Source organism: Lepidochelys olivacea (genome assembly GCF_965140295.1).
Source record: "Lepidochelys olivacea isolate rLepOli2 genome assembly, chromosome: 4".
In the NCBI taxonomy this organism is placed as follows: Eukaryota; Metazoa; Chordata; order Testudines; family Cheloniidae; genus Lepidochelys; species Lepidochelys olivacea.
This window is the reverse complement of record NC_140414.1, coordinates 148714681-148738667: the sequence shown is the minus strand read 5'-3', so window position 1 is coordinate 148738667 and position 23987 is coordinate 148714681. Positions and strand designations below refer to the sequence as shown.

The following is a 23987-nucleotide window of genomic DNA, read 5'->3' as shown; positions in this document are numbered from 1 at the left end:
CCGGATCAATCTAGTGGCCAGCTAGGCTGATCGCGGGTAGGGAGGAGCCGGGATCCGTCGGTCGTGACATGATGCTCCAGGGAAGTCTTGGCAGGACAAACCCAAAGTTTCATAGCAAGGCCCCCTGTTGCTATAGTGATTTTCCTTCCTTGGGACCAATGAGTTTTGCTCCCTGGCTCTGCCCTGACTCCACCCCTGCCCCACCCCCTCCCACCCCCATTCCAACCCCTTCCCAAAAGTCCCTGCCCCAACTCCGCCCCCTCCCTGCCCCTGTTGGACCCCAGCCCCAGAGCACCCACGGAGTGAGCGCCTATGACAGCCATTGATGGACCTATCCTCCATGAACTTACCCAGTTCTTTTTTGAACTCTGTTAGGGTTTTGGCCTTCACAACATCCTCTGGCAAGGAGTTCCACAAGTAGACTGTGTGTTGTGTGAAGAAATACTTCCTTTTGTTTGTTTTAAACCTGCTGTCTATTAATGTCATTGGGTGACCCCTGGTTCTTGTGTTATGAGAAGGAGTAAATAACACTTCCTTATTTACTTTCTCCACCCCAGTTATGATTTTATAGACCTCAGTCATATCCCCTCTTAGTCTCCTCTTTCCCAAGCTGAACAGTCCCAGTCTTATTAATCTCTCCCCGTGCGGGTACCTACAGACTGTAATTAAGTCACCCCTTAACCTTCTCTTTGAGCTCCTTGAGTCTGTCACTATAGGCAGGTTTTCTAATCATTTAATCATTCTCATGGCTTCTCTGATCTCTCTCCAATGTAAATGCCCTCCTCACTGGGGAATCTGAGCCTCACAACCATTAATAGATTCAACCCCCATAAGGAGGGCAGGGCTGTTTTTGTCATTGTACAGATGGGAAACTGAGGTCCAAAGTAGATGAAGTGTCTTTCTCAGGTTCACCCAGGCAGTGCCATTGGACCAACCCCCCGTTTCTGCATCGCTCCCACTCATTTCACATTTCCCAGAGCACCTGAGGCTCTCTGAGCAGGTGTGTCGGGGGCACAAGGGTCTGATGAGGAATCAGGGCCGATGAAGGATATTTTGCGCCCTAGGCAAAACTTCCACCTTGCGTGCCCCACCCCCACCCCCGCACATCAGTTCATTGAGGGGCAAATCCCAACAGGCCTTTATAACTCTAACTGCACCTGTTACGTCTTGATTATTAAAAAGATATTTCTTAATGATCAGTAATGAATACAATCATACAATACAAGGGCAGAGGGGATATTTTATTATTGGGTTATAAGTCTTTTTCTCTTATAATGTAAATCATACATGCTGCAAAGAAGGAAGGTCTTGTGTGTGAGTCACGTCCCTGGGAGTGAGCAGATCCACGTTCTATTCTCAGCTTTTCCTCCGAATTCCTGCAACACACAAATTCTTCTCCCTTGCAAGGCACCTCAGAGGAACATCTAGAAGAGCTAGCTCTTACATAGACATATCCTTGGGCCAACATGACACCCATATGCCTCATTTTCAATGGAATAGGCACATAGCCTCCCAAGAACTCCAGCGAGCAGGGATGGGGCGTGTGCATGGTACACCATCCCTCGAGGACAGGCTACCATATTTGCAACCACTGTGGAGAAAGGTGTAAGGGGAACATGACCAAGTCTGAAGCCCAGCACCTTTTGAGGGAATTTGTGCACCAAGGGTCCCCAGAGTGAGTCCCTGAAGCAGGACGACTTGCAACCACGTCCTATGGGTCCTAGGGTGCAGGACAACACGAATCTGTCAGTTTATAGTTAAAGAGCACGTCAAATGCCATTGCATCTACGAGCTGATGATTAGACAATACAGCACTGAAGCGCTCGCGGAACTTCAACCCCATGAGCCGTCCTGCTCTGTTTAAAGTTATTCACATGCTTCAGTGCCTGAAGCATGGGGGCTGGAGAAACGCTGCTGCTCTGGATGGAGTTATGGAGTACAATTCCCAGGGCCCTGTGTTTTAAAAATATTAATCTTAAAGATTTGTATTGTCAGAGGCGTCAGCCAAGTTGGGGCCCCATTGTGCTAGGAACTAAATTGCTACATAGTAAAGGATAAGGAGGACTTGTGGCACCTTAGAGACTAACCAATTTATTTGAGCATGAGCTTTCGTGAGCTACAGCTCACTTCATCGGATGCATTCAGTGGAAAATACAAGTGGGGAGATTTTATATACACAGAGAACATGAAACAATGGGTGTTACCATACAAACTTTAATGAGAGTGATCACTTAAGGTGAGCTATTACAAGCAGGAGAGCGGGGGGAGGGAGGGGGGAGGAGGGGAGAAAACCTTTTGTAGTGATAATCAAGGTGGGCCATTTCCAACAGTTAACAAGAACGACTGAGGAACAGTGGAGGGTGGGGAGGGAATAAATATGGGGAAATAGTTTTACTTTGTGTAATGACTCATCCACTCCCAGTCTCTATTCAAGCCTAAATTAATTGTATCCAGTTTGCAAATTAATTTCAATTCAGCAGTCTCTCGTTGGAGTCTGTTTTTGGAGTCTTTTTGTTGAAGAATTGCCACTTTTAGGTCTGTAATCGAGTGTCTAGAGAGATTGAAGTGTTCTCCGACTGGTTTTTGAATGTTATAGTTCTTGACATCTGATTTGTGTCTATTCATTCTTTTACGTAGAGACTGTCCAGTTTGGCCAGTGTACATGGCAGAGGGGCATTGCTGGCACATGATGGCATAGATCACATGGTGGATGTGCAGGTGAACGAGCCTCTGATAGTGTGGCTGATGTGATTAGGCCCTGTGATGGTGTCCCCTGAATAGATATGTGGACACAGTTGGCAACGGGCTTTGTGGCAAGGATAGGTTCCTGGGTTAGTGGTTCTGTTGTGTGGTATGTGGTTGTTGGTGAGTATTTGTTTCAGGTTGCGGGGCTGTCTGTAGGCAAGGACTGGCCTGTCTCCCAAGATTTGTGAGAGTGTTGGGTCATCCTTCAGGATAGGTTGTAGATCCTTAATAATGCGTTGGAGGGGTTTTAGTTGGGGGCTGAAGGTGACGGCTAGTGGCGTTCTGTTATTTTCTTTGTTAGGCCTGTCCTGTAGTAGGTGACTTCTGGGAACTCTTCTGGCTCTGTCAATCTGTTTCTTCACTTCAGCAGGTGGGTATTGTAGTTGTAAGAATGCTTGATAGAGATCTTTTAGGTGTTTGTCTCTGTCTGAGGGGTTGGAGCAAATGCAGTTGTATCGTAGAGCTTGGCTGTAGACAATGGATTATGTGGTGTGGTCTGGATGAAAGCTGGAGGCATGTAGGTAGGAATAGCGGTCAGTAGGTTTTCGGTATAGGGTGGTGTTTATGTGACCATCGCTTATTAGCACCATAGTGTCCAGGAAGTGGATCTCTTGTGTGGACTGGTCCAGGCTGAGGTTGATGATGGGATGGAAATTGTTGAAATCATGGTGGAATTCCTAAAGGGCTTCTTTTCCATGGGTCCAGATGATGCAGATGTCATCAATGTAGCGCAAGTAGAGTAGGGGCGTTAGGGGACGAGAGCCGAGGAAGCGTTGTTCTAAGTCAGCCATAAAAATGTTGGCATCCTGTGGGGCCATGCGGGTACCCATAGCAGTGCCGCTGATTTGAAGGTATACATTGTCCCCAAATGTGAAATAGTTATGGGTGAGGACAAAGTCACAAAGTTCTGCCACCAGGTTAGCCGTGACATTATCGGGGATACCGTTCCTGACGGCTTGTAGTCCATCTTTGTGTGGAATGTTGGTGTAGAGGGCTTCTACATCCATAGTGGCCAGGATGGTGTTATCAGGAAGATCACCGATGAATTGTAGTTTCCTTAGGAAGTCAGTGGTGTCTCGAAGGTAGCTGGGAGTGCTGGTAGCGTAGGGCCTGAGGAGGAAGTCTACATAGCCAGACAATCCTGCTGTCAGGGTGCCAAGGCCTGAGATGATGGGGCGCCCAGGATTTCCAGGTTTATGGATCTTGGGTAGTAGATAGAATATCCCAGGTCGGGGTTCCAGGGGTGTGTCTGTGCGGATTTGTTCTTGTGCTTTTTCAGGGAGTTTCTTGAGCAAATGCTGTAGTTTCTTTTGATAACCCTCAGTGGGATCAGAGGGTAATGGCTTGTAGAAAGTGGTGTTGGAGAGCTGCCGAGCAGCCTCTTGTTCATATTCTGACCTATTCATGATGACAACAGCACCTCCTTTGTCAGCTTTTTTGATTATGATGTCAGAGTTGTTTCTGAGGCTGTGGATGGCATTGTGTTCTGCACGGCTGAGGTTATGGAGTAAGTGATGCTGCTTTTCCACAATTTCAGACTGTGTCCGTTGGCGGAAGCACTCTATGTAGAAGTCCAGTCTGCTGTTTCAACCTTCAGGAGGAGTCTACCCAGAATCCTTCCTTTTGTAGTCTTGGTAGGAAGGTCTCTGTGGGTTAGTATGTTGTTCAGAGGTGTGTTGGAAATATTCCTTGAGTCGGAGATGTCGAAAATAGGATTCTAGGTCACCACAGAACTGTATCATGTTCGTGGGGGTGGAGGGACAGAAGGATAGGCCCCGACATAGGACAGATTCTTCTGCTGGGTTGAGAGTATAGTTGGATAGGTTAACAGTATTGCTGGGTGGGTTGAGGGAACCATTGCTGTGGCCACTTGTGGCATGCAGTAGTCTAAATACAGGCTATAACAGGTGCATAGGCAAACAGTGGTACGTATGGCTGTTTTTTCCATCCTCAACTTTCAGAATCATTTTCTTTCTTTGTGAATTTTTAACAATATTACAGTTAGTAAAACACGACTGTTTTTAAGATGTGACGGTCCAAGTATAAACAAACTCACTTTTCTGTAAACACATTAAAATACTTTATATTTACTCCTCAACCATGTAATTGGTCTTTTTTTATCTGAAATCTGAAGAATATTCCCATCTTGCATGATAAACTATAATCTAGGCAGGGCTTCTTCTGAATTCTGTGCCATTGTTCTGGAACGTAACCAAGATTTTCAACGGTGAACACAGAATTTGCTTTTCAAACACAAAAGGCCAAAAATGCAATGTGATGGGATATCAAGTTATTGAAGAACCCTAAATATGCATTTATGCGCCAACCCCTGTGCACCTCCAGGCTAAACTCGCCACGCTCGGCCTCTGCGGCTCCTGGGCATGTGAGCCGGAGGGGCAGCGACGGGGGTGCATGGGGGCAGCTGCCCACGTGAATCTTCTGCAGCCTGCAGGAGCCCCCCAGGGGGGGTGCCGAGCCGCAGCCTGGGCAGAAGGGGCGGGGAGCATGGCCGCTCCCTGGTAGCAGCACCACTGCCTTTGCAGGGCTGCTCCCCCCCGCGCCGCACCGACTCCTCCATAGCTGGGGCTCGCCGCCCCCGCAAGCCAACGCTCTGGCTCTCCGGTGCCTCCGGAAGGCGGCTTCTCCCTGCCGAGCCCGGGCACCGCTTTTTGGCGCCCCCAACCACTTGGTGCCCTAGGCGACTGCCTAGTTCCAATAAGCTTCTTTCACAGACTGAAGACTCCTTCCTAGTCTGGGCCCGACCTTTCCCCTGGTACAGTCCTTGTTAGTTCCAGCTAAGGTGGTAACTAGGGGATTTCTCACGACTGGCAGCCCCCTTTGTTCTGTTGCACCCCCTTTTATAGCTTTGGCCCAAGGCGGGAATCTTTTGTCTCTCTGGGTCCCCACCTGTCCTTCTAAATGGAAACGTACCAGATTTAAGATGGATTTCAGCATCATGTGACCTGACCACATGTCCTGTGAGACCCCTCCAACCTCCATTTCTTCCCGGGCTGGCTTACACATACGCAGGAAGGCTTGCAAGTAAACAGAGCCATTGACAGCCAACTGTCCTAGTCAATGGGAGCCATCAAGATTCTAAACCACCATCAATGGCCCACACTTTGCATAATTACAATCATACCTCAGAGTTATACTTTATATTTCTAAAAAAGAAAAGGAGGACTTGTGGCACCTTAGAGACTAACCAATTTATTTGAGCATGAGCTTTCGTGAGCTACAGCTCACTTCATCGGATGCATATATAGTATATAAAGTCTGCTGCAGTTTCCACAGTATGCATCCGATGAAGTGAGCTGTAGCTCACGAAAGCTCATGCTCAAATAAATTGGTTAGTCTCTAAGGTGCCACAAGTACTCCTTTTCTTTTTGCGGGTACAGACTAACACGGCTGTTACTCTGAAACTTTATATTTCTAGCTTCAGAGACAAGAGTGAAACATGCAAACAAATTGGGTGAACACACTCAGTAGATTATAATCTTTTTAATGATATTTTACAAGAGACCTTTTGCATGAAGCATATTCCAGTTACATTATATTCACACTCATTAGGATATTTCCATAAAACATATGGAGTGCAGCATAACAAACCCCTTAATGAATTCATAGAAACATAGAATATCAGGGCTGGAAGGGACCTCAGGAGGTCATCTAGTCCAACCCCTAGCTCAAAGCAGGACCAAACCCCAACTAAATCATTCCAGCCAGGGCTTTGTCAAGCCAGGCCTTAAAAAGGATGGTAACCCATTCCAGGGCTTCACCACCCTCTTAGTGAAATAGTGTTTCCTAATATCCAACCTAAACCTCCCCCACTGCAACTTGAGACTGTTACTCCTTGTTCTGTTAATTGCCGGTTAAGGTTTGCAAAGCCCAAGAATCGTTGAACCCCCAGCACATTAGAGGGTGCCTTCCACTCTGTGGTTGCTGCTATCCTGTGGGGTCCAGGGTTAGTTCTGCTGGGGAAATGATGTAACCTAGGAACTCCACTGTGTCCTTGTCAAATTCACACGTTTCAGGCTTGGCACAGAGTTAGTTCTGACGAAGTCTATCTGGAATGATACATACATAGCAGTCACGGAGCTCTTGATTTGCAGAGAAGATGAGAATGTCCCCTAGATGACCATGACTGATCAAGGATGTCCCTAACGATGTCATTTGTAAAACGCTGGAAGGTAGTGGGAGCATTACAGAGGCCATACAGCATGATCAAATATTTAAAATGGTAGTGCTTCATTCAGAGCGCTCTCGGGCTCATCTCCTCGCTGATTCTGACCATGCTATCTGCTCCACCCAGGAGTACATTTAAGAAGAGGGGTCTCTGCAGGAACTCTTTAATAAGGGGACAGAGATACCTATTGCATTCTGTGATTTGATTTAGTGACAGGTCTTCGATGCAGGGTTGGAGAGAACCATCCTTCTTGGTTACCAAGAATATAGTGCCACCAAGGTTAAAGTCCTTCTGCAGGTTGTCCTCTAGCTATTCCCAGGGGGCTTGGAGCTGTGGCTCAGAGAGAGCATAAATGCATCCGAAGGGAACCTCTGTTCCCGGGCTGAGTTCAATAGGGCAGTTGTAATGGCAGTGGGGTGGTAGGGGGTCTGACTTCAGTTTGTCAAACACCTTGGCAAATTCCAGGTATTTGACAGGAATCTTCGGTGTGGCTTGGCCTGCTGCTTGCCTCTCCTGGAGTCTCGGGGGTTGGAGTGAACCACAGAGCATGGTTGACTGTGGACAGGGGCTCAGGAGGCATTCTCGTTGGCACTGCAGTGAACAACGATTACCAGCCAATTAGGGAGTCATGGGCAACAAGCCAAGGGGCACCAAAGACAACTGGTGAATGTGGGGCACAGATCACCCTGAACTCCATGATTCCCGGTGACCGCTGCTGGTGATGATCTCCAGAGGTGCTGTTTGATAGGTGACGGGCTCTGAAGAGAGAGGTGACCCCTTGATGGTCTCAACGAGCTGAGGGGAGTCCTTGTGGAGGGTAGGAACCCGATGACCCTTGACAATTTCTTGATCAATGAAGTTACCAGCTGTGTCCGAGTCGACCAATGCCTCCAAGTGGAGGCTGGGCATTGCAGGGTGCTGAAGGGGAGGGTCAGACGAAGTGGAGTGGTGCTCCGGTTAGGGGTGTCAGGATTCCAGTGGGGTGGCTCATGGTGTGGTGGAGTGAGGTACTGACCCAGCTCCGGCCCTGCTGCTGGACCTGGGTCCTGGAGTTGTCTGACCCAGAGGGGCAGAGGTTCTCGGTTGGGTTTGGTGCCGGTCCGTTTCATCGGTGGAGAGCTGGGTTGGAATTTGGTCACTCTGCGTTGGCTCGGGGTCTGGCAGATTACCTGGAGTCATATGGGGGGAAGGGACTGGTTCAGCGGGGGTTGGCTGATACACGTCTTTGCCTGCCCTCGTTCTGTTAGTCGGTTGCCAGGCCCGATGCATGGCTCGCTCCGGGCCCCTCGGCTAAGTGGTCCCACCCCAGCTAGTTCAGCTGTAAAAGAGCCTCTGAGTCCTTGCCAGTAGTGCTGCCAGCGGCTGGCTGCACTTTGGACTACCAGGCACTGGGAGGGGGTGCCGACAGAGGTGCCAACTGCCTCTCCCCCGGGGGTTGCTCAACCCCCTGCTCCACCCCTTCCTCAAGCCCCCCCTCCGCCCCGCCTCTTCCTGCCCCCCTCCACCCCACGCCTCCAGGGCTGGAGCACCCACAGGGTCTGCACCTACGGGTCCTGCTGTGGTGGTTCCAGAAGGGACCTCCACGTCATTCAGCCTGCACCCTTCCTATGCCTGGTCTTTTCCGGGCTGCTCGAACTGCAAGCTGCCAGGGCCTTGCCTGGCGGCTCTGGTGGAAGCCCGGGGAAATGCCAAGCGTAGATCCAGGAGTCAGGCGCCAGTCTCAGGGTGAAGCTGGTGTCAGAGCCGAGGGGCCAAGCTGAAGGGCAGAACTGGAGTCAGAAGCCGAAGCCTCAGCCGAAGGGTGAGCCAGAGTCAGAGCCTGAGCCAAGAGTCAGAAACCAGAATGGAGCCGGCAGGCTGCTCGCTTTCCCTGCCCGCTCCCACCCCCACCCCCCCCGGCCCCGGAGGCTCTATTTTCACCCCTGTTTTTTGGACCTCTGCCCCCTTTGGCACACCGGGAAGCTTGGACCCCCACGGGCAGTGGGTGGGAAGGGGGGCTGATTGCCAAATCTGAGAGACCTGCATGGAGCAGCCACCAACCCGCCTGAGCCTGTGACCGCCGTGGGGAGGGGGCGCCCTGGCCCGCACACCGCTGACGCAGCCTGCCCCCGGCCTGGGTCAGCGGGGGGGCGTGGGCCGAGCGCCCGGGGGGGCCAGGCGGCTGGCTGCCCTCCAGCGATTGCCTCATGCTGGGCCCGGCAGGGGGGTTTGGGCAGTCCAGGCTGGGGTGCCCCGGAGGCACTGAGTGAGGAGCCGGGGCAGGGAGAGGCCGGTGGGGGGAACAGTTGAGGGAGAGAAGGCAACTAAAGCTGGGGTGACGCAGTGAATACCCACATAGTGAAACCCCCTCCCCCCCTCCCACCCCGGGCCCTGTCTGGCCGTCCTCCTCATCCACCCCCCGGGCCCCGTCTGGCTGCCCTCCCCCTCCCACTCCAGGGCCCCGTCTGGCCGTCCTCCCGCTCCCGCTCCCCCTCCCCCTCCAGGACCCCATCTGGCCGTCCTCCCCCTCCCACTCCAGGGCCCCGTCTGGCCGTCCTCCCCCTCCCACTCCAGGGTCCCGTCTGGCCGTTCTCCCGCTCCCCCTCCCCCTCCAGGACCCCATCTGGCCGTCCTCCCCCTCCCACTCCAGGGCCCCGTCTGGCCGTCCTCCTCATCCACCCCCCGGGCCCCGTCTGGCTGCCCTCCCCCTCCCACTCCAGGGCCCCGTCTGGCCGTCCTCCCGCTCCCGCTCCCCCTCCCCCTCCAGGACCCCATCTGGCTGTCCTCCCCCTCCCACTCCAGGGCCCCGTCTGGCCATCCTCCCGCTCCCCCTCCCCCTCCAGGACCCCGTCTGGCCGTCCTCCCCCTCCCACTCCAGGGTCCCGTCTGGCCGTTCTCCCCCCGCCCCCTCCAGGACCCCGTCTGGCCGTCCTCCCCCTCCCCCTCCAGGACCCCATCTGGTCGTCCTCCCCCCGCCCCCAGGGCCCCATCTGGCCATCCTCCTCATCCACCCCCCAGGGCCCTGTCTGGCCGTCCTCCCCCTCCCCCTCCAGGGCCCTGTCTGGCCGTCCTCCCCCTCTCCCTCCAGGGCCCCATCTGGCCATCCTCCTCATCAACCCCCCCGGGGCCCCGTCTGGCTGTCCTCCCCCTCCCCCTCCAGGGCCCCATCTGGCTGTCCTCCCGCTCCCCCTCCAGGATCCCGTCTGGCTGCCCTCCCCCTCCCCCTCCAGGGCCCCATCTGGCCATCCTCCCCCTCCCCCTCCAGGGCCCCGTCTGGCTGTCCTCCTGCTCCCCCTCCAGGATCCTGTCTGGCTGTCCTCCCCCCACTCCCCCGGGGCCCCATCTGGCCACTCTCCCCTCCCCACACTGAGTCCAGGCCCAAGGGAGCTGAGTGCTGCCCCTCGCCGGCAGGGCAGGCAGGGGGCCCAGCTCCCCAGGGCCAGCACCGAGACCCCTCTGCTCCTTGGGGCAGAGGTGTCCTCCGAGATGCTCTGACTGCCCCACGCCGTGCGGGTCGATCAGTGCCGCTGCTCGGCCCCTCTGGGCAGCCAGCCCTGCCACTGGGCCCGGGGGTGGCTGTTCCTATGGGCAGGGCATCCGGGGCCTACTCCCTTGTTGGGGGGAGGCTCCTCACCCCTTTCCCACCACCTCCCACGGTTGCCTTGGGATCTGCAGGACTCCTGCTGCCATTGCTCCAGCCTGGCCACTGCTGGAAGCCCTGCTCCTCCCTGTCTGCTTCCCCCCTGCTCCCTCTCCTTCCTGCCCCACTGCCCGGGCCCTCCGCTCAACCCTTCCTGCAAGCCCAGTTCTTCTGAGATGCCTGCAAGAAAACAGGACCTCCCCGGCTGTGTCCCGCACCCTCCTCGCTCTCCAGTGACCTGCTCCTTCGCGCCGGGGAGGGGGCGGATGTTGGCAGGGAATGGCAGAGAGGTGTCGGGCACTGGGGCAAACAAAGGGGCTGAGTTCTGGAGGCAGAAGGGGCCGTTAGAGCAGCCAGCGTAACCAGCACCATGTGACGCAGGCCTGTGCCCACAGGCATCGGGAAATACGTCGCCTTGGACCTGGCCCACAGGAATGCCCGTACCATCCTCGCCTGTTGCAGCAGAGAGCAGGGGCAGGCAGCCGCGGAGGAAATCCAGAGGGCCACCGGGAACCCAAACGTGCCTCTGAGGATCGTGGACCTCAGCAACATGGCCTCCATCCGGCGGTTTGCTAAGCAGATCCAGCAGGAGGAGAAGCGGCTGGACATTCTGGTCAATAACGCCGGAGTCTCAGGTTGGTGGCATCGCGCAGGGATGGGGACAGGCCTTCAGCAGAGTCTTCCCAGCCCTGCCTGCAGTACCCCTCCCCCTGAGCCCAGATACCAGCCACGTCTGCCCAGCCCTGCCTGCAGAACCCCCCTCCCCTGCGCCCAGATACCAGCCACGTCTGCCCAGCCCTGCCTGCAGAACCCCCCTCCCCTGCGCCCAGATACCAGCCAAGTCTGCCCAGCCCTGCCTGCAGTACCCCTCCCCTGCGCCCAGATACCAGCCACGTCTGCCCAGCCCTGCCTGCAGAACCCCCCTCCCCTGCGCCCAGATACCAGCCACGTCTGCCCAGCCCTGCCTGCAGAACCCCCCTCCCCTGCGCCCAGCTACCAGCCACGTCTGCCCAGCCCTGCCTGCAGAACCCCCCTCCCCTGCGCCCAGATACCAGCCACGTCTGCCCAGCCCTGCCTGCAGAACTCCCTGTAGGCCTTGCTGGAGCCCCTGGCACACCTAACTGTATGAAGGAGAGACCGTGAAGCAGAGTAGGCCTGGGTGGGGCAGGCATGAGCTAGCCCCAAGTAAGCACATTCCTGACTGGAGAGGATCGCGCAGTAGCACCCAGAGGAATGGCCTGAAGACATTCCTAGGAGATGGGAGAGGGAATCTCCAAAGGTAAGGGGGGACCAACAGGATAATGGATGGGGATGTTTTGCTCGAACTTGCCAGTACAAGGTTCAGGATAATAACAAAAAGCGTAAGGGTGTAACATGGACCCTGCTTGTATCAATGTAGAAAAGGAGAAGTCACCTCTAGACGTGTGCTTTGTGGCCCATCTTTCTATGAAAGTGGCCTTTCTAGTCGTAAGACCATCAGCCAGAATTCAGGGAGCTGGGAGCGCTCACGGTGGATTTGTCAGACGTTACCTTCAGTAAAGAAAAGTTCTCCCTGCGCCCACACCAAGATTCATCCCTACAGTCGTTTCAGACGAGTCCAACCATCCACTTACCAGTATTTGTTTCCTAAGCCGTGGGCCTCAGTTTAAGAGAGGAGGCTGTGTTCTCTGGACGTCTGAAGGGCACTGGCCTTTTATCTACAAAGGATAAAAGACACCTCAACTATTTGTTCCATAGCAGAGAGATCAAGGGGTCCAGCTCTATCTGTGCAGTGGCTTTTGAAATAGATCCCTGGCTGCCTTATTCTTTGTCACCAACCAGCCCACGTGCCTCCCCCAGAAGGGGTCAGGGCCCATTCCACCAGAATTCAAGCAACCTCTGCTGTACCCCAAGAGACGTACCCCGACTAGAGATATGTAGAGCAGGCTCCTGGAGCGCCCCACACGCCTTCATGAGACCTTATGCTTTGGTCCAGCCTTCTACGGCAGGTCTAGCTGTGGGCACGGCGGTACTACAAAGACTCTGCCTCCTCCCACCCACCTCCTGTTTGCTCCCTGCTTGCTCATCGCCTGCACACTTGAAGAAGACATGGAGATGACCTACCTGTAACTGGAGGTTCTTTGAGATGTGTGGTCCCGTCTGTATCCCACACCCACTCTCCATCCCTTCTACTGCCGATTCTCTGGATTTGCTGTAAGAGAAGGAACTGGAGAGGCATCAGACTGCACGGCCTTTTGTGCCCTCAGTTTGGAGCAGGAGGAAAGCTACAGGGCATGCAGGTCTGCATGCGTCCCCCGCGCGTGGGATACGGCCCGGGACCGCACATCTCGAAGAACCTCCAGGTACAGGAAAGCAACCTCCAGGGGTTTAACCCTCTAGCCCCACACTGGGTGCCAGCAATGTATTCGTTTAGATTAACTATATGGGCTACAGGTCTTAATGTAACCCAGCCACATTATACCGTGTTTAAACCAGGTCTGGGGTTTGGTACACACAGACCTCAGCCTGCTTAGCGCCCTGGCAAACACCCCATTAAGCATCCGTTTAGCCGGTTATTAAAGATACAGAAAAGAGGGGAAAACAGCGAAAACCTTTGAAATGTCAAGTATTAAGTAACGAGACAAGATGGGTGAGGCCTTTATAGGACCAATACCCACCTCAGCCGCCTTGTGCCCACTTCATCTCTCTAATATCCCGGGGCCGAAACAGCTACAGCTACACTGCAAGCAAGTATTGCGTGAGGCTTCCACGGTGACACCATCCCTTCTTCCCTTTCCCTTGCGCGGGGGAGAGTTTTTATGACCTCCCTGGTCTGACAGTCTGTTAGAGGGTATCAACCACGGTGATAACTGTGCTTCTGGGGAGGACGAATCCAAATGGCACACACAGCCACCCACCCCCGACTGCCCAGCCAGGGCCTGCTGTGCCAGTCCCCTCTTCTCTTCCAGGTTTGCCGTTCTCCATCACCTCCGAGGGGCTGGAGCAGACGTTCGCCACCAACTACTTGGGCCCTTTTCTTCTTACCAATTTGCTGCTGGGTAAGAGCTGCCCCAGGAACTGGGCACTCGCTGGGCTGGGGGAGGGGCTGCCCCCGGCATTGGGCACTGCGGGGCTGGGGAAGGGGCTGTCCCAGGAACTGGGGACTGGCTGGGCTGGGAGAGGGCTGCCCTGCTGCCCCTGGCATTCCCCTGGGGCATGGACCCAGGTCTTGCTCTGGCTGTGCCGGGGCTGGGAGCTGACCCCCCGTCTGCTGCCGAAGGGTCTCTCTGAGCTGGGGCTTCTCCCCGGCCCCTCCTTCCCATGTGGGAGCCCCCCTCCCGCGCCACCCACTGACTTGCCTGTTCACTTTTCCCCTCCCCCGCACAGACACCATGAAGGCGTCCGCTCCCGCCCGCATCGTGAACGTCTCGTCCTTCGTACACTTCCAGGGCATGGTCAACATGAAGCACCTGACCGGGGAGGAGAGGACCAAAGACTTTCACCAGACCTACAGGAACACCAAGCTCATGAACGTCCTGTTCACCAAGGAGCTGGCCAGGAGGCTGCAGGGCACAGGTCAGTGTGATCCCGCCCTGGTGCCGGCAGAGGCCTGTGCCCCCAAGAGACCAGGGCCCCGTGGCCCCTCCTGAACCCTCCCACAGCTGTGTTCGCGCCTCACGCCCCCCTGGATTTACGCAGCACCTTGGCAGAAAGGGAAGTGATGGCCACTGGCCCTGTGACTCAGAGGCGCTGTCCCGGGCCCGGTGGGTTGCAGCAGACAGGCCTCACGGGGGGTGGTCCCACCCAGCCCTGAATTCCCTGAGGAGGGTCCTGAGCCTAATCCCTGCCATCTAAGAGCTGCCCTGTCCTGCAGACACCCCCTGGCCCAGTTACCGCAGCTGTGGGTGCTCTGTCCCGGCTCTTGTTCCACTGGGCAGCTGCACTCACTCGACTCGCCCCAGTTGTGGGACCCGGGGGAGAAGGGGGGAGAGGGAGTCTGTGCTTGCAGCATTCCCAAATTACTCCCCAGCGATGTCAAGGGTGTGACTCCTCGAGGTAAAGAACAGATGCTGCTAGGCGTCACGGCCTCCTCGCACGTGAGCAACTCCGGGGGGGCTGTGAGCTTTGCAGGAAGATGTGTAAGCGGGGGTGGGGGATTGAGGGAGTGAGAGCTTGTCTGCTTCCCAGGCTGGCTGTGCCGGGGGCTGCTCATTCCATCGTGAGCTCTGCTAGCCCTTCCGCTGCTTCCTGAGCCAGGGAGGACACCGCACCGTGGACATTTTCTAGGGCTCGGTGAGAAGCTGCCAGGGTCCCGGGGCACACCCCAGGGAGTGGGGTGGGGTTTGACTTCACAGCAATTCCCATGTGGCCCCACTGGTCCTGAGTAGCTGGTGAGGGTCTGGGGCAAGGCTGGGCTAACCAGGCAGCAGGAATTACCAGCTTTTATTTCTGTAACTTGGGTTGTTTTCACTGTCCATGTAAATTTCCAAACCTCTCTTGATGCCACAGTGAAATCAAGACCCAATGGCCAGATTTTCAAAGGTATTTTGGTGCCTAACATCCACTGAAATCAATCTCTGGGTTTCAGTTTCTTTCTGTACCCATGGGGATAACAGTGTTGCCCTTTGTGACCTGAGAAGCTAAGCAGAAGTTGGGGCTCTTGTTCGTTGTTCCAGGTCGGAGGATGAATTGGTGAGAGTCAGGGATTTCTTTGGTGCAGTCTTGTTTCTTTACAAAAGGTGTACGAAGCCCTGTTCCCCTGAACATAGAAATCAAACAGCAGGAGCCAGCGTCTGCTTGCTGCTCCAGGCCTGCCTACCGCCAGCACTCTGCGCCCAAAGAGCTGTCTCTCTGAGCTTTCGCTCATGGCCACATTACTAGTTGTCTGTTACTGTTGACTTGGCTTTCTCTTGCTGCTTCAACATGCCCTCCCTCTCTCTCACCCCCCACGCCCCCCCTTCCACCAGTCCTCTTGGGCCACATGTTTTAGCTTCTACACACCATTTCCATGTGCTTGTGTTTTGGGGGGCTACTGCTATTGTTTCAGCGACCTCCTCACAATGATTTCTTGACACCTATCCACTACGGAAGGTGGTGACCAGGCCTGGCCCATAACAAGGTATAACCGAACCAGTAGCTGTAACGCGGCCTGGTGCATGGGGGGCCTGTGAGGATCAAGGCACTGAAGATTCAGGCTGTGAGGCTTCAGATGCTACAGTGATAGCACCTGAGATAGACAGAAATTAGAACAGCCCCTGCATGATCTCAGCCCTCCTGCAGCTCTCCTGGCAAACGAGGGGGTGTTTTGTTCTGAGAGAAGACGAATACTGGGGGGCAGCATAGCGAATGGGACCGAGCAAATGGGGCACTTGTATTGACCCTCCACAACACAAGAACAAGGCAAAAGTCAATGAAACTGACAGGCAGAACATTTAAACCTGACCAAAGGCAATACTGTTACACTGTGTGTAATTAGCCTGTGGAACCCACTGCCACCCTATGTGGTTGAGACCAAGAGTTTAGCAGGGGACAGTGAAGGGTCACCTGGATAATGAGAACAATCAGAGTTACAGAATAAAGGGTGGGAACTTTTCTGCGTCAGGGCACACACGAATCTCTAACGATCAGCGGTCAGGAATTTCCCCCCAGGGCAGATTATCCTGTCACTGCCTCCTGCCTGGGTTCTTGCTCCTTGCTTTGGAGCAGCTGGTGCTGGCCACTGTCAGCAACAGGAGACCGAGTTGGATGGAGTGCAGACTTTGGCAAGTCACCTGTCTGGAGCTCATTATCCTGGGCTAACTTTCCCCCCTTCTTCTGTCCATTTGCTGGGTCTAGAAAAGGGCACTGGGTTGGACTCTCTCTCCTATAGACTCTGGGGGAACTTGCCATGGCCAAGCCCCGTGCTCCTTCAGCTCTTCCCCATGGTACTGGCCCTGGCAGCCGGCATGGCCACAATGGCGCTAAGGATTTGCAGTTTCTGATCCCCAGGCATTGTGCCCTGACTGGCATCTTTGCCCTCCCAGGCCTCTTTCAGCGCTGTGATTTTCTCCGTATCTCACAGTGCCTGATTCTCCCCTCATTTGGTGGTTTTGACCTGGGGCAGCTCCACTGATCCACACCAGTGTTAGTGAGAGGGGAACTGGGTCCATCTCCTCTTACAGCTTCACGGGCATGCCCGGAGCAGGTGAGAAACGCCCCATGTGTTCCCAGCTCTTCGGCGCTGTGAGCCCTAGCATTTCTCACCCAGCTGGGATCTGCTTTGGCTGCACTGAAATTCTGTTGCCTTGGGCCTTTCCATTGAGTCATTCGGTGTGGTGACTCCTTCCCGGGAGACAGCTGTCCCTGAGAACAAGCTGGGCATGATCTTTGCATCTCGTTCATTTCATCATGTCCTTATATCAGCCTTGCTTTCATCTGCAAACCTATCCCTCTGGCTTGGGCCTGCGTGACGCACAGTGCAGCCTCAAGGCCTGGCTCCTTGCCCTGGGGGGAGCTGTGATTACCTCTGGGTGCCCACGCTGTTCACGTGATCACATGTTAGATGGCAGAAAGTCTGTCTGATCATCCATTCTCAGGGGCCTTTGTCACTCCAAGGCTGTCACTAACCCCCGCCCTCTCACCCTGCTGTTTAAGGCCCTTCCTGCCCCACTGTGAGCTGGCCCCTCGGTGGCAGACCCCAGAGTAGCTCTCCAGGCCTACGTCCCCTGAAAGTTGGTCAGTGCCATTGGTTCCACATAGGGTGCACCTAGGGTGACCAGACAGCAAATATGAAAAATCGGGACAGGGGGTGGGAGAGTAATAGGAGCCTATATACGAAAAAGACCCAAAAACCGGGACTGTCCCTATAAAATGGGGACATCTGGTCATGCTAACTGCACCTGAAGGCCACTCAGAGCCTGCAGTTGGTGCAGAATGTATTACACACTGCTTCTCCCAGGGAGCAAGTGGGCCGTGTGATCTCCAGTGGCTCCCACTAGGTCTCTGGTCCTTGGTCTTGACCTGTAGGATCTGGCTACCAGGGAGTTTTTAAAAACGAAAAGGGATCCATCCAGGAAATGGAAGAAGGGGCATGTCACCAAGGAAGTTGTGATGATGCTGTCTGTGGGAGCCAGCTGAGGTCACTCAATTAGGGTGAACTGCAAATGCAACAGGGCAGACAAACCCCAAACGCTGGTGGATATTCCAATACTTAGATTTACTAAGCCAGCACAAAACGACTTCTGTAGTGCCTCCCTGGTTACTTAGAAGTCTAAACAACACAGTTCCCTTAAAGTATCCAGCCTCAGGCTTCCATCCAGACACGCATGTCAGATATGACGATGATTACTGAAAATCTTATCTCGTCATATAAAAGAAAAGGTTCTTCTGATCCCAAAGGACCAGCCACACATCCAGGTCAATATAAAACTTAGATCTTATTTCAAATACACTCTTATAGTCAATTCTTGTTAACTAAACTAAAATTTATTAAAAAAGAAAAGAGACTGAGTGTTGGTTAAAAGATCAATATACAGACAGATTTGAGTTCAGTTTCTTGAGGTCCAGATACATAGCAGAGATGAGCTTGTAGTTGCCAAAAAGTCCTTTTAGAAATAGTCCATAGGTTTTAGTCCAATGTCCATATTCAGGGTGACTCCAGCCAGTACCTGGGGATCTCAATCCTTGTGGCTTAAGGTTTCCCCCTCTTGAAACCCAGAGCAGATCTGAGATGAAGAAGGAACGTGTCCCAGGGTTTTTATACATTTCCTGCAGCCTTTTGGCCTGAGAAAACAATAGGCTTAACTTTCCTTCTCCCAAACATCACAGGATAATTTATCCATTAAACAGTTCAGATACCGGTTACCACAACCTTCAAAGAGACATATAGACAATGATACTATTTCACTCATGATTTCAACAATTTCCATCCCACCATCAACCTCAGCCTGGTCCAGTCCACACAAGAGATCCACTTCCTGGACACTACAGTGCTCATAAATAATGGTCACATAAACACCACCCTATACCGGAAACCTACTGACCGCTATTCCTACCTACATGCCTCCAGCTTTCACCCTGACCACACCACGTGATCCGTTGTCTACAGCCAAGCTCTGCGATACAACCGCATTTGCTCCAACCCCTCAGACAGAGACAAACACCTACAAGATCTCTATCAAGCATTCTTACAACTACAGTACCCACCTGTGGAAGTGAAGAAAGGGATTGATAGAGCCAGAAGAGTTCCCAGAAGTCACCTACTACAGGACCAGCCTAACAAAGAAAATAACAGAACGCCACTAGCCGTCACCTTCAGCCCCCAACTAAAACCCCTCCAGCGTGTTATTAAGGATCTACAACCTATCCTGAAGGACGACCCAACACTCACACAAATCTTGGGAGACAGGCCAGTCCTTGCCTACAGACAGCCCCCCAGCCTGAAGCAAATACTCACCAGCAACCACACACCACACAACAGAACCACTAACCCAGGAACCAATCCTTGCAACAAAGCCCGTTGCCAACTGTGCCCACATATCTATTCAGGGGACACCATCACAGGGCCTAATAACATCAGCCACACGATCAGAGGCTCGTTCACCTGCACATCCACCAATGTGATCTATGCCATCATGTGCCAGCAATGCCCCTCTGCCATGTACATTCGTCAAACTGGACAGTCTCTACGTAAAAGAATAAATGGACACAAATCAGATGTCAAGAATTATAACATTCATAAACCAGTGGGAGAACACTTCAATCTCTCTGGTCACGTGATTACAGACATGAAAGTTGCGATATTACAACAAAAAAACTTCAAATCCAGACTCCAGCGAGAAACTGCTGAATTGGAATTCATTTGCAAATTGGATACAATTAACTTAGGCTTGAACAAAGACTGGGAGTGGCTAAGTCATTATGCAAGGTAACCTATTTCCCCTTGTTTTTTCCTACCCCCCCACCCCCCAGACATCCTTGTTAAACCCTGGATTTGTGCTGGAAATGGCCCACCTTGATTATCATACACATTGTAAGGAGAGTGGTCACTTTAGATAAGCTATTACCAACAGGAGAGTGGGTTTGTGTGGGGGGGGGAGGGGGGGGAGAAAACCTGGATTTGTGCTGGAAATGGCCCAACTTGATTATCATACACATTGTAAGGAGAATGATCACTTTAGATAAGCTATTACCAGCAGGAGAGTGGGGTGGGGGGAGGTATTTTTTCATGCTTTTTGTGTATAAAAAGATCTTCTACACTTTCCACAGTATGCATCCGATGAAGTAAGCTGTAGCTCACGAAAGCTTATGCTCAAATAAATTGGTTAGTCTCTAAGGTGCCACAAGTCCTCCTTTTCTTATCTCACTCAAGTATCTTCCTAAATATTAATACCCCTTTTTTGATCTTTGAATCAAAGCTTTAACACTAGAGAAGACTTGTTTGCTTACATCACAAGACCTGAGGAAACATCTACCCTTCTATCTCTAACCATGCCAGCTGCATTTCAAAGCTCTATTAATTTACATCTCTTCCTAACCTGTCTTTAAAGTTTGGCCATGGGTCATGTCAGTCTGTGAGTTAATTAACTCTTTCTGGCCCTGTGTCACCTTTCAATGAGATATTAAAAATTTTACACTCATAATGTCGCAGAAGGATACATGGGACAGCGTGAGCGTATAGGGACAGAATCAGGAAAGCCAAGGCAAGGAAGGCGTTACAACTGGCAAGGAAGGTTAGAGACAAGAAGGGGTTGTGCAAATACGTCACACAAAAAAGAAAGCACAAGGACGGAGTGGGTGCGCTGTTCAATGGAGAAGGTGAGCTGGTAACAGAAGATGATAGGAAGGCAGAGATGCTCAATGCCTACCTTGCGTCAGTCTGCTCACAAAAATGTCATCTGACCAGACAGCTAGTCAAGTTACCATAGGCAATAAAGGGGAAGGGATGCAGATCCGGAGAAGTAAAGAACCAGAGATCTTCTAACTAATTAGAATTCAAGTCAGCAGGGCTGGTGCCGTTCATGGCCGGGCACTGAAGGAATTGTCAGAAGAAATCTTGGCGCCACTGTCAATAATATTTACAAACTGATGGATGACAGGAGAGGTTCCGGAAGACTGGAGAAGGGCTGAGGTGGTGCCCATCTTTAAAAGGGGGAAAACGGAGGAGTCAGGGAACTATTGACCAGTTAGCCTGTCCTCCATACCTGGGAAGCTACGACAGCCATGTATAAAACATTCCATTTGCAAATACCTGGAGGATGAAGGGGTGATCACCAGCAGCCACCATGGATTTACCAAGAACAAATCATGCCAAACCAGCTAGATTTCCTTCTCTGACGGGGTAACTGATTTGGTGGATGGGGAAAAGGTGGTGGACATAATATACCTGGCTATTAAGGCTTTTGGCACAGTTCCACATGACATTCTAATAAGTAAGCTGGAGAAATGTGGGCTCAGCAGAGCTACCATTAGGTGGATACATAATTGGCTAAACAACCACAAACAAAGAGTAACTATTAATGGAATGATGTCAGATTAGAGGAAGGTCTCAAGTGGGGTTCCACAGGGATCTGTTCTGGGTCCAATGTTATTTAACATCTTTATTAATGACGTGGCTGTAAGTATAGAGAGCACACTGATCCAGTTTGCAGATGATACAAAGCTGGGGAGGTTGAAGACACTTTGGAGGCTAGAGCTAAAATCCAGAGAGATCTTGATAAATTGGAGAACTGGGCTATAGACAACAACATGAAATTCAGCAAAGACAAATGTGAGGTGCTACACCTAGGGAAGAAAAAACAAATGCACAAATACAGAATGGGGCAGAACTGGCTTGGCAGCAGCACGGCTGAGAAGGATCTGGGAGTCGAGGGGGGTCACAACCTCCACAGCAATGCGATGCTGTTGCAGAAAAAGCAAATGCTTAGGTTGCATTAACAGAGGCCTCGCATGCCAGTCGCAGGAGGTGACAGCAACGCTCTACTTGGTGCTGGGCAGGCCTCAGCTGAGGTTCTGGTCACCAATGTCCAGAAAGGCTGTATAGAAACTGGAAAGGGGCGAGCAACAAAGATGATCAAAGGGATGACTGCAACACAAGCCCTATGAGCAAAGGCTGAAGAAATGGGTATGTCTGTTTGGAAAAGAGGAGATTAACAGGGGACATGACAGTGGACTTCAGGTACTTGAAAGACTCCAGCCCAGCAGATTTAGATTAAATCTCAGGACAAACTTCCTCACTGTAAGAACAGGAGGACAATGGAACAGACGGCTGGGGAAGTCGTGGAATCTCCTGCACGGGAGGGTTCCAAAAGGAGGCTGGAGCCGTCTGTCTGGGATGGGTCAGACACCGCACATCTTGGCAGGGAGTTAGACTAGATGACCCCTGCAGTCCCTTCTAACTCTATGGTTCTCTGAGCTCATCTCCCCTCCCCCATGATACCACAGTAGTCACCACCTGCAAGGTGCCCCCTGCTTTAACCTGTCTCGGTATCTGAGCTGGCCTGACCATCAGTTACTGACAAACCCTTTGTGCCTGTGTAACACCGGCAGACCCCAGTCGCCGGCGGGCGGGATTGAACCTGGGACCGCTGGAGCTTAGTGCAGGAACCTCTGCTGCAGGAGCTAAAAGCCACCTGGCTGTTGAGAGACTCATGTTCTCTCTCTCTTTAAGTGGTCTTGGTGCCACTAGTGAGGACAGAACTCCACACCCCGGAAGTGTGGGGGTTACACCTGCAGAGGTCAGGCTGCCCTGGCGTATCTCGGGCTCTTCCTGAATGCTGAGTTCAGCAAAACTCAAACTTCAGAAACCCGGGATACAGAGGCCACGGGGCCCTGGCTGCTTTACCCCACAAGCCTTTCCCAACCGAGTCTGTGCCCTTCTGAGCACACCATGCTTGTCAGGCGGCAGGCTGGGGCCTGGCCTAGGACAAGGTGCCCTTGTGGTGAGCGATCACCTGGGGGGCGAGCTGCCACTGCTCCGGGCAGCAGGGTTGGAAGCCAAGCACCCCAGAACCACTCTGGGGAAGCAGAGCCATCGGCAGCCGAGCTTGGGGGGCCAGAACGGCCCGGAGACGCCTCAATGCCTATGAGAGAGACGCAGCTCCTTTCCCCATGGCACTCCCCGCGCAGGGCTGGATGGTCTCTACTCCACTGAAGTGATTTCCCCCTGTCCCGGAAGGCCTAATCCAGAAACCATGTAGGCTGCCTGGATATCTCCCCTCCACCCCCCAGGCATGGCTCCCCCCAGCCTGCTCCCTCTGCCCACTGCTGTAGCCACTGGATGCCACCAGCTGCCCTGCCTCAGGGTTTCAGTCACTGGCATGGCACCGTGGGGACACAGCAGGGCCGACGTCCCAGTGGGGTGTAGGCAGCGGGGGGCGCTGATGGCCCTTTGGCAGAGGCTCCTGTGCCCCACAGCGTCTCCGAGGGAAGGACGGGCCAGCTGGGGTGCAGCTGTGGGCGTTCCCAGCCTGCCTCACCCTGGAAGCGTGAGAATCCCTTGAGAAGGAGCTGGGATAGCTCTTGCCTCATCTGTGCCAAACCCAGGCCCTGCCCAGTCTCTTTGCTGCCAGACAGGCCCCGGCACCTGGGGCTTCTGAGTCACTCGTCCGCCTGGGCCTGTTTTATTAGCGTAAAAGAAAGCGTTCAACCCCCAGAGACTCCGAGCTGCGTCGCCAGGCTGCCCGGCCAAGTGCCCCGCGGAAGGGCTGCTCCTGCCCAGCCCTGCAGGTCTCGTGCTCGTGCCACCTGGCTGGCATGCAGAGCTGCATCCCGGCCCCGAGGGACCCCCTGCAGGTCTCGTGCTCCCCCGAACCCAGCTGTCTCTGTTCCCCAGGGCTTTCTGCTGGGGAGGTGCTGCCGGAGCCTGCCCTCAGCTCCTTCCTAGATCCTAATTACCCCCCCCCCATCATCATGTGAGGCCTGGTCACCTGACCCAACGAGCACCGGGGAGGCAGGTAGTTGGGCACAAGTGGGGCTCAGTCCAGCTCCTCGGGAAGGGGCAGGCCCCCCTGTGGCAGGTGTCCTCCCAGGCAGGGGAAAGCACGTGGGAGTGTCCGGGCTGCACCTGCTTGAGGAATAAACAGGCTCCCGGCTCTAGATCCGCGAGTACAAAACTCACCCCCGCCCCTCAGGGCTCCGGGGGTCTGACTATAAGGCCCTGCCGATGTGCTGCCCCCCGGTGTGGTTCCCAGAGCCCACGCAGTGACTGACTTTGCTCCTCCGCAGGGGTAACGGCCAATTCCCTCAACCCCGGCATCGTGAAGACACAAATCATGCGCCACTTCAACTGGCTGGTTCGCCTGCTATTCAGCATCGCCGGCATCTTCTTAATGGTGCGTGCAATGGCGGGGCAGTGGGGGGGCCCAGGATGGACTCTCCCCAAAGCCCAGAAGTGTGTGGGGCCTGGAGGGCATAGGCTGCTCTGGCAGATGGCAATGGCCCTCCGGGATGGGGGCAGCATAGGGCCAGCGAGTGAATAGA

At 53.6% G+C, this 23987-nt stretch overlaps 1 protein-coding gene across 1 annotated transcript in view; it reads left to right on the top strand.

Moving 5' to 3' along the window:
• Positions 1-23987, top strand: part of LOC311520072 (retinol dehydrogenase 13-like) — a 38016-nt gene that overhangs the window by 10997 nt on the left and 3032 nt on the right. Inside the window, exons 2-5 of the mRNA XM_084627321.1 lie at positions 10946-11185; positions 13499-13588; positions 13917-14105; positions 23733-23839. Coding sequence (XP_084483447.1) covers positions 10946-11185; positions 13499-13588; positions 13917-14105; positions 23733-23839 — 626 coding nt within the window. The remainder of the gene's footprint in view (positions 1-10945; positions 11186-13498; positions 13589-13916; positions 14106-23732; positions 23840-23987) is intronic.